This window comes from Pterocles gutturalis, unplaced genomic scaffold (genome assembly GCF_000699245.1).
Source record: "Pterocles gutturalis isolate BGI_N339 unplaced genomic scaffold, ASM69924v1 scaffold23946, whole genome shotgun sequence".
NCBI classification, from domain to species: Eukaryota; Metazoa; Chordata; class Aves; order Pterocliformes; family Pteroclidae; genus Pterocles; species Pterocles gutturalis.
This window is the reverse complement of record NW_010106148.1, coordinates 47,839-58,771: the sequence shown is the minus strand read 5'-3', so window position 1 is coordinate 58,771 and position 10,933 is coordinate 47,839. Positions and strand designations below refer to the sequence as shown.

General features: G+C 39.5%; 1 protein-coding gene across 1 annotated transcript in view; it reads right to left on the bottom strand.

Moving 5' to 3' along the window:
• Positions 1-2,003: 2,003 nt before the first annotated feature.
• ARID1B (AT rich interactive domain 1B (SWI1-like)) overlaps positions 2,004-10,933 on the bottom strand; it is a 43,928-nt gene continuing 34,998 nt past the window's right edge. The window contains exons 10-12 of the mRNA XM_010087696.1: positions 8,017-8,806; positions 7,053-7,183; positions 2,004-5,096 (exon numbers count right to left, since the gene is read on the bottom strand). Of these exons, the coding sequence (XP_010085998.1) occupies positions 3,384-5,096; positions 7,053-7,183; positions 8,017-8,806 (2,634 nt within the window). The 3' untranslated portion in view covers positions 2,004-3,383. The remainder of the gene's footprint in view (positions 5,097-7,052; positions 7,184-8,016; positions 8,807-10,933) is intronic.

Sequence of the window (10,933 nt, the reverse complement as noted above, 5' to 3'; positions counted from 1 at the left end):
ATTTGTGTTTGATTATTGCCTAGAATACTAATTGGCTGCTTTCCCCTAAACAACTCATTGCAGTTTTAGAATGTCAAATATTGCACCTTCTTGTTGGTACTACTCTTGAGCTTCACTACAGAGTATCTGTGATCACATCAGCACAAAAATGTGGATTTTTCTTTTTTTAGAACTGAAAACCAAAATATCTCTTAGTAAGAACAATACCAACAGCAGCTCAAACTTGTTCAGGATTCAGTTAGCACACGCTACATTCACAAGTTTCATGAGCCGGTCTTCTCCAAAGGCTTAAGAGAACATTGTGGGAGAGGTGAAATCACACATAGACAACAGAGGGAACTGGAGTTCTTATGCTTCACCTTTCTTCTGCTAAATGTGCTGTAATACTAACCAGCAACTTGGATAATTTACTCCTAGTGTAACAGCATAAAATCATGTTCAGGAAGAATCTGTAGTATTAACCTTTTCCTTCCACTCTTCCAGTTCACCAACTAGTTCTTGGCCCAACTGGAAAGGGGCAGCAATGTTACATACATATGGACATCATGTGGCTGGATGGCTAGCTATTTTTTTTTTCCCCACTATGTTGCTTAACCAGGCTCGGAGCAGTCCTGAATAACACTAAAGTGCTGCCTCTGACAGCTCACAGCATTTTGCCACAGCTGTAGTTTCCCCCAGAGGCCTCTGTGTCTGAATGTTGAAGAGAAAAGAGACTAGTTGTCCTTTCTTGTCCTTGACAAGAAAAGGGTGAATATCGCTCAGCAGAGGGTTTATTTAACAGCTTGCTTGTATCCATGCCATAATATCAAGCAGTAAAATGGTAGTAAGAAATAACTTTGTCAGGGGATAGTACTTCCACACTGCCCTGTATTAAGCTGTAAAAATCATCCCTGAAATATGTCTCCTTATGTGATGAAGTTACAAGTGGGTCATAATTCACCATGTGTTTCTGAATTCAGCGATATGCAAGAGAAAGACAGACCACTGCAGCAGGTGATGTGGGCATGGGGCCAGTACTGAATAAGAAAAGCTAGAAGGATAAATTACTTTTCATGACACTAGGGAGTCACGTTTCAAACTTGGCTTATAAATGTATATACTTCACCTGTCTCTGAAATTCTCTCACCTATATTAATGTTATAGCAATCTATATGAACAAGATGGGCAGTATGCCAAAGGGGGTTGTAATTTTCAAGTACCTCCATATTGTTATTGGAGAGAGGAGGAGGATATCCACTAACAGTGTAATTATGTGGCAATTCCAGGGAAATTGATTATTATTAGCTTTTTATGATCACACTAACAAAGTCAATGATCCAAGATGAAATAGCAAAAATTAGTGCTTGAACAATATTCAGCAACAAGATATCACCAGGTGAGAGTGGATGTATCTGAAACCAGATCATTCCTGAAACTGAAAGGGCCATCTCCCAACCAATTATAACGATGGATGTGCTCTATTAAAGCCTGATCCACTTTAACGGGAGACTCCCAGGATGAGAGGCTGTGTAAGTATGCAATGACACATACAGTATCGAGAAGTGGGTGGGTGTTTATTCTAAATACCCACATCACTGGGGTATTTGCACCTTTAACCAATAGAGAGAATTACAGGTAGTGAATACAGATCAATTTCTTCAAGTTGGATATTGCTTTAACAAAATCTTTTGTCACTTTCTCTAACATCCATCTTCAGTCTCCCAAACACAGCATGGAGACTAAATACCTGCATAGTCAGGACTGTCATTTGCCAGCCATGTCTTTCCCTTTGAGGCTTCCTGGTTTAGAAATAATAATTAAAAACACTTCTCTGATGCAAAAAGGCTTTTCCTAAAAGGAGAGCAAGTTGCTGCAATACAATAGCGTAATGTTTTTGAAGGTCATAATAATAAAGCAAGGTAAAGAGAATAATCATTATTGCTCTTTCTTGTAATTAGTTTGCTTTCTGATATCCCACGCTGCAACTAGAACATTATTCAAGAACACCCATCACAGTGCTTAACAAGATTTAATGTACATTTATTCTTAACATGTGGAACATATAAAGATTTTATACTGAATAAATGAAATTCATTAAGCCAGAGGAAAAGGAGGAATTTACATCAAGTTTTTTCTTTTTTAACTACATTATCTTGAAATACAAATGCAGATTCTTGTCACTGAAAAATCTTTGAAGTTGTGTTTCTTCCTTTTTTTGTTTTCCTGTATATATTTTTTTGTCTGTAGACTGGTAACCATTTTCTTAAATCAATCCATACGTAACCATTTCCACACCTTGATTTATAAAGCAAATTGTGATCAGCTGCTCTCCCGAAATAGAGCATGACTTTATACATACAGAAACTTGTACATTACCCTCAGTTGGTGGTTTTCTGTGTTGGGTTTTTTCTTTTTTCTTTTTTTTTTTTTATTATTTTTTGGAGATATGGCCCAAATGAAAGAAAAAATAATTCTACTATCACTTTGTAGATACCACATCATGAAAAAGAAACTAAAAACTTTGTACTAAAAAAAAAAAATGAGGGTATATTTAATGTACAACTTCTATATACATCACGGCCCTTAGGCAATAAAAAAATATTTTAAAAAATGATTAAAGGAATTGTGAAGAACTGTCATTGTGGAAGGTCAAAAAAACTAGATGTAGACAAGACAGTTCTGGTGAGGAAGCAATTGACGTTTATCATCAGGTTTTGTTTAAAAATCTTTTAACTTGACTTTTTTTGTTTTGTTTTGCTCCTAGCCTAATGTAACCACTTCTCCTGAGGAGAAACCAGTATTGTTTTGTATTTTGACTACTGACTGACACCCTCCTTGATCCCCTACACCTACATCACTAGAATCTTCTATTGCACAGAGCTTTGGGTGATGGTATACAAGTTTTTTTTTTTATTTTTTCCTTATTTGAAAAAATAAAACACACAGGAACTTGGTATGTTGGTTATTTTTCACCTTTTTGTTTCAAAGTGGTGAGATTTTTTTTCCATCATACAATGGTTTGCCATAACATTTTTTTTTTTTAAAGTCACTAGTTCGCTTCCCAAAAAATATGCAATACAAACATGGAAAAGAACATTGAAAAGGATAATCTATGGAAAAAAAAAAGTGTGACCTTTGAATGTACTAGACAGCAACTTTGGTTAAAAAAAATAAAATAAAAAGATGTACTTATACACATAGACAGCAAATATTAATTTCATAACTGTTCAAATTAATAATTTCTTTAATTCCCAATTGGTAAATAGTGAATGGGGCAGAGGAGCAAAGATTCTCTTTTTTTTTTTTTTTTCCTTCTTCCTACGTTGGATAAACAAGAACAGAAAACAGCCAGTTATATGTGACCCTCTAATCTCCACTCACACATGCTTGGCTTCTCACTTATGTCATAACTGCCCAATCTGAAAAAGTACATCACAGATGACAGATGCAACCAGAGAGTTCAGGACAGCAGATATTGAGATATCCAGCAAACGACCCTCGTGCAAAAGGAACTCCGAGCGGTTCTCGTCCACTCGAGCCATGGCCAGCAAGGCCTTGGCCGCCCTGCACATCATGTCTACGCTAGGTGGCTCCAGTGGCGGAGGCTGCATGTGCATGAGGTTATGCTGGCTCTGCTGGTACTGGGCCATAGTGACCCCATCCTCCAGGAAGCTTATCAAGTTTCCTATGCTTCCCTTCTGCACAGCTATTGCCCTTGCTGCTAACGTGTCCCCCTGGGCAAGGTTCGATAAGAGCGCCATGGACATTTCTCGGCAGACCGGGTTTTTGCGGTCCCCAACGTACCTAACTAAAGTAGCGTAGAGTTTCTCCTGACGACTGAATGGGGGGGTGGCCAAGATAAGGTCCACGTTATTGTCCTGGATACTGAGCTTACACAGGGTCTCCAGCACAAGTCTCTGAGGCGAAAGAACTGAGTTGGGCCCCACGGTTGGAAAAGGATCCTGTGCCTCTGCAGACGGGCACACCATCCAGTGCAGCAAGCCATCCAAAATTGGCAAACAGATGCTTTCTGTGTAAGCAGACAAGTCTAGCTGCCCAGAAATGTTGGCTAATGTGACCAATGTATTATCCCTTAGGACCTCGAGGCAGTCCCACCACCACTCATCCTTGCTGCAGGCCACCCCTTTGTCCTCCTCTTCCTCTTTCTCATAAGTCTGCGGCGCTCGCTTTCTTTCTGGATGCTCATGGTGAAGAAGGATCAACTTTCCCAGGATCAGCACCAAGCCTGGATGTTTGGACATTTCAGTGTCATTGCCAGGCACAAAAGACAAGCTACGGACGATATTTGACACACAGATGCAGCGTTTGGCCAAGGAGTCTTGCCAGTGAGTTATGGTGCATAGAGGAGTTTCATCCCGGCTCCTTGGCTCATCCTCTAGCAGTTTAATATTCCGGTGGCTTTTGGCTTGATGGATCCCAAAGGGAAATTTACTGCTCTCTGTTTGGGAACCAGAGTTTGAGTCTTCAGGCAATGCTCCTGGCCGAGCTGATAGGACATCATCAATGGTTGCTGTTATACTTTTTTCTTGTTGTTCCTCAGATTCACCTTTCCCCTTGAGGTCCTTCTTTTTGCTTGGAGAGTTCAAGGGAGGAGGGACTTTCCTGCGCGGAGGAATCTCCATCTTGCTTTCAAAGTGAGTCTGGATATGCTCAGTTGTGTCACCACCACCAAGCTGCCAGTGGAGAAGTCCACTATCAAATTCCTGAACGCGTCCAAGTTTGTCAGATCGGTCAACAACAAATAGATTATTTGTCTTTACAATCTTTATTGGCAGCTTGTCAAATTTACTGGCTTGTTTTGGCCTCTCACTTGGATCAGCAATGGCACCAGGAGTGGAAAAAACAATGCTCTTTTCTTCTCCTTCTACCTTTTCATCCTCACCCTCCTCCTCATCTTCATCAAAATAGTCAATACATTCGTTGTTCTCCTCTTTTCCAGTATCCTCTGCCAAGGACTGGCTATCATCTTTCTTGTCTGCTTTGTGATCAAGTGCTTTGTGGCCTGGATCTCCCACCTCATATTCCATAAGGATTCCAAAAATGTCAATCAGGCATTTTCTAAAATATTCTACTAAAAGCTCAAGAAATCCAGACAACTGAGGGGAGAAGAAAGAACATAAAAATCAGATAAATATTTTTGTCTGCATGGAATTTTATTAGGAACACTGATGCATACATCTGTGAATATTTCCCTCCTCCTGCTGTGAAGTTGTGGCTAGGTCCTGCATGGCAGAAGTTAATCAAAAGGAATTCTTCTAGCATCTGTCCAAACAGTGTATTATGTCAAAAACGATCACAGCTCCATTTGCTTAAACTGTAACAGCTATGAGAAGTACAGAACTTTATTCATTTGTCTCCTTTAAGCTATAGCAGACATCTAGCCTAGCTGTTCTGTAAATTTCTGTACAGAGTACTGAAGTTTCTAACTCACTTAAGTTTTTCTGATTTATAGTTTTATTAGATGCCTAAAGTTTACAATTCTTCCTTCTCTTTGTCTCTCAGTCTCTAAAGCCAACTGTCCTGTAGGAATCTGCAGGGGACGGTCTAGGTACCGACATCCTAGTTTAATATCCCATCTCTATTGGAATAGTTCCATTTTTGCCTGGCAATATTTAAAAATTGTTACTGTAGCCTGGCGCTGTAAGTCACCCTTCAGAAACAGTTTTCATTTAAGTTTAATCCTCTTAATTAACTTGTAATCACATTCTTATGGAAAGGCAGCAGTTGGACTTGGTATTAATTTACCCTCAGTGGCTTTATTATTAAAAAATCTTTGCTGTTATGATATATTCAGCCCAACTGTCTGCCTTTTAATGTTTTCTTAAATCATGGGCTAATAGGTTTTCAGCAAAATGTATCCTTTTGTCCATTCTGTATTCTCTTACGATTGCCAAACCCTTGAAGAATTAAGAACAGACTGATGCTTATGAACTGCAGGAATTATCAGTCATCATATGGAGTCATGACTGCATTGGAAATAGAGTCCAAGACAAAAGTAACAAGAAAATATATATTTAAAATATGCCTGGTATTCTGTGCAACTTGCACAGGACACATTAATGCTATTTCTATAGAATTCAGAGGAAATTCACCTCATCTTTAAACCCCCTCAACAGTTACACACCTAACCTAATTGTCTAGATTCCTTTTATAATCAATGGTCTTTTAGAGGCCATTTCTAGGGTATGATTCATCTGACCTATTTTAGATCTGCACTTCAGGATGAGATGAATCATGCTATAGATATCGCTAGTTCTAAAGTTAGGTGGGATGAAATGTACCATTTGTGTCTGTATTTAAAAAAAAAAAGTCGTTATATTTAAAAAATTATGAGTTACACTATTAATAACCAAGGAATGAATGGAGCAGAGAAACTCAATATTTAACTGGTACAAATTTTAGATGATGTGCATTATCAGTATGCCATCTATTACTACCACCTAACAGGCCAAGGGTTAGAGCAGGGCTGAAAAATGCTGAGAGGTAGTGAGGCTAAAGAATGCACTGTTAAATCCTGTGTTACTTGCATCCTGTGGACAGAGAGTGGATTTTAGCTTTTAAATTATCAATTTGATATTTCAGTGCAAAATTAATTTACTGGAAGAAAAAAACAAACAGAAAATAAGTCACTAAAACATCCCATAGCCTAGTATGGAACTACTGAATAAGACAAGCCTCAAATGAATTTAATGCAGTTTTGCAAAGCCTTTTACGGAAACACAAGCAAGTTTATTAACATATTGCTCTTTTCTGGGATTGGCCTTTTACTGTTGTGTGATTTTACACATTAGTCTTCTGTTAGTGCTAAAATTCTTATATTCCTGCATCGTCCTTTCTACAAGAGAGACCCTTATTTCAGGCTTATTATTTCCCCTATTTGACTTAAAGCTATCTCTTGTTGCTCACTGTTACCAATCACAAAAAAGGGAAGTTTCACAATGGTAAAATTTACTTTAATTATAATAAATTTTGAAGGACTTCATTTTTATAGGTATCTTATTTCAGTTTTCTTTCCTTGGAAAGGTGAGAAGTATACTGCTTTTCCAACCTACCTGAGAGAGGTTGAAAGTAGCGACAGTGCTGTCATCATACAGAAGAATATTAATAGTGTCTAGCGCCCAGGTACTTTCAGCCAAAAGACCAGATTTAAGAGACATCATCACTCTCCAGGCCTCAGGAGTTACTGGAGGAAGAAAGGAGAAGTAAAACAGTATTAGTGCATCTATAGAGATAGTTAATGAGTTCTGAAAGATTAAACTTGTGACGTTCCAAGGATGCCGAATTTAAATGAAACAGTTACTGAAACACTGCTTAAGACCCTGGTTTCACCCCTTAGTCCCGTTCAGTTTTTCTGTAACTGCTGCTCAGCCTTAATAATACTGGAGAACATCTTAACAGGGCCATTCTTCCCGACTTTGCTGAAGCTGAAATAATTGTACAAACTTAGAGAAGTTAACTTAACCAAATGGTAAATAAAGGCAGAATACTCTGTCAAGAGTGTGGGAACTTGTATGAGAACTTAACAGGAATTCAAGATAAGATGCTTGGGAAAGAACAGGGGGAGAAACAAGCATGATGAATAATATGAAATGAATAAATGGGCCATTCAAGGGAGGCAGAGACTATAACTACACAACGGAATAGCATGAGCTTCCATGGAACAAGAACACAGAAAGCTTTGCTCAGCTAAATGTTGTATTGGTGATTTGACAGACATTCTGAAGGACTTTTCCACACATATAATTTGGAAATCTGAGGCAAGCTTCATTTTTAATGCATTTCTGGAGACCTCAGGTCTCCACATAAAATACTGCTTTCATGTCATGTCAGATTGTCTGGGATGAGTTTTGCCTATCATCCTCACTGATGCATATGCTATTACAGTTTTATTGAATCACATTATAGTTACCATAGTTAACTATTTGTCAAAACAGTCTTTAAATTTAAAAGAAAATAAAAATCAAAGTCCCTTTCTCCCAGCCTATTTTGGTATTTGGCTTTTGTTTTGATGCTTACCAATATCTTTTGAGGTAATCTTTCGTCTTGGTTTTAAGACTGGTTGGGATGCTTCTACAGAGCCTGGGGGAAAGGTAATTTCTCGCCTAATTGGTGGAGGTTGGGGTGGAGGTACTGTGACCTGTGATACTGGAACTGTGGGTATAACCTTTTGCATCTTCATGGAGGGTAGGAAAGGAGACTTGCTTGGAGACATACGGTTTTCCAAAGAGCGCTGGAAGGATGCTGGACTTGGAGCTCTAGAGATGTGGTTTGGCATAGAGGGTGGTGTCTGGTAGGATGACTGAGGAGGTCTAGTGATAGGCTGCATGGAGGCTGAGGATGATATATAAGAAGGCTGACGCTGGTTGACATGAGAAGGCCACTGACTCTCATGGTTTATCCTCTGGTCAGGTACCATCATATCATCAGTGCGATTCATCCCTGGATACGGCGGGGCCTGGGCAGGGCCTCCTGGACCTTGCCTATTCTGGTAAGGGTAAGGCATATCATTTCGTGTTGGCCACATGTTCTGCTGAGGACCTTCGCTGGAGGATGACGACTGCATGGGGCCACCAATCATCTGGGGAGGTATTCCATGCTGCTGCATTTGTCCTGGGCCCTGCATCCTCTCCCTATTATACGGATACGGATACTGTCCCTGCATGGGCCTCCTGTCAGGCCCCGTGTAAGCGTTGCTGTACTGGTTATACATTTCCTGTTGCTGGTTGCCATACTGCATGTTATACATATCCCCTTCATGGCGTTTGGCCGGAGGCCCATACATGCCATCCATGTGTCGCTTATAGTTCTGAAAAAAATTTTTGGAAAGAAAGATGTGTCATTTTTACTCCACACACAATACAAATATATTGGCTGAAAGCGCATTTAAAAAGCTGAAGGTGCTTAGTTCTAGAGAGATCGTGCTAATTCCAGAGTGAGGCATGCAGTGCTATGGTTAGGCTTGATCCAGTGCTTTCTTTTTAAGCCTCTGTTTTGCTCTGCTTATAACTTGATACTAAAAGGAACCTTATCCTTGGGCTGAATTTTCTTATTCTTGCTCTCATTTCCCACCCCTTCCCTTTCCTTTCCTATCTGTCAGATTAAATTCCACTGGTCATTTCACACATGCATAAGAAGGCAACAGTCCTCACCAACTAAAATATTTTCACTTCTTTTTTTTTTTTTTTTTTTGCTTAGTCTACTAAGAAGAAAAATCTTTGAAAAATTCAAAACCACCCAGTGAATCTTTTCAAGAGAAAAGCACTGAATAAACTCTTAAAATAACAAGATATGTTGCAAGCATGCATGTCTGAAACACTGGATGACAGGGCACAGGCTACACATAGTAAATTTATTAGCAGGAGAAAGCATTCTGCTGCATTTGCCACTCTGCGTAATTCCCAGGAACATGGTCCTGTTTGGGCAACCATCCCTCTTCCAAATCATCCTAATCACACTTAATTTACTGTGCAATTATTACAGCAAATGGTCACATCCAAACATTCTGTTTTAGTTTATGCACGTTCTTGCCCTGCTGATCAGTAATGAATTAAGCCATGTAACTAACAGCTGCCACCTATGGTGTATTCCCTCTTTGTTTCTCACCCTCTCAAGCGGGGACTGTTGTGTGAGGTAAACTATTTTACCATTGGGAGCTGAGTTTTTTCTAAATCATACAAGCTCGTATGTATTTATGTTTAAGATGGCAGAACAAAATAAGACGTGTTGCAGTTTGAGGGGAAGGTGGTAAGGTTTGCAGCCATCCTTAGTTCCTGTGGGAGTTTGTTCCATAGTTCAAACCACACTGAGTGCTCTGAAGCAAAAAATGTGAATTAAATGGGTGATTTCTGAATATATGGTCTATGGAAAATTCAAAGTTATGGCTCCCTCAGAAACTGTAGCTCAGTCACATTGCACAATGTATACTAATGTACTAGAGTTACAGGTCAATACAGGTCAGTCAAAACAGCTCTGGGACTCATAAACTCATCTTTCAACTTTGGTGCACATAAAACTGCAACTACTGTATTGCATGAAAATATATTTTTTTTAACTCGCTGTAGAGCTGCCTGGCTATCTAAGAAATACCTATTTTCAGCTGTACCTGAACTACTTGCTGCAGTAAATTCCACCCTTGAGCCCATTTATACATTAAGAGCTGACTTTTCAGTTGTCATACCTAAGAAGGTGGTGCTTGTTTTGCCACAGTGACTCAGAGTGCTTAAAGTAGATGCTTGGGAATGAAGCATGTGCCTTTTTAAAAGCAGTTCAGTGCTCTCCTATATGTAGTGGCACCATGCCTAATGGTAACCAGCACTGAGGACAGTGAAGCACCTGAACTCCCCCTCCAGTCTCTCTACTGGGGATGTGGAATTCTGAGACTTTGCAGAAGACAAAAAGACACTAACACAGGTCACCTTCTGCATAATAGCTCTTGGGGTATGAGCATTCATACAGGAATTGAAAAACCTTATTTAAGGTGCTTCATTAGCCCCAAGAGTTTGTGCTCCAAGCACCTCCTTCCCATATCATTCCCTAGCCTTCAGGTTGTAGATAAAGCTTTGAAAGGGCCATTTTTCACATTCCTCCTGTACCACTACAGAGTGAGATTTAGGAAGTTGAAAATAAGCTAGTGGCAACCTGATCTCTAGCTAAATGAAGAAGTGGAAGCCTCTGCGAGTAGGATGGAGAGGCCGAGGCCAAGGCCAGGATTCTTGCCCTTCATTCTTCACTGCTTTTTTGCATTAATGCATTTTGGATTCACGAGTCATTGTACAAAGCATCTAAACAGCTCTAAGGACAAGGCCAAATATATTTTTACAAATTCTACCTGTCTCCTTGCTTAGACAAATGTGTAGTTAATATATTCCCCGCATATGTTAGCATGGAGTATCACAGACTGTTCTGTTATATATCTTTTCAATTCCCCCACTAA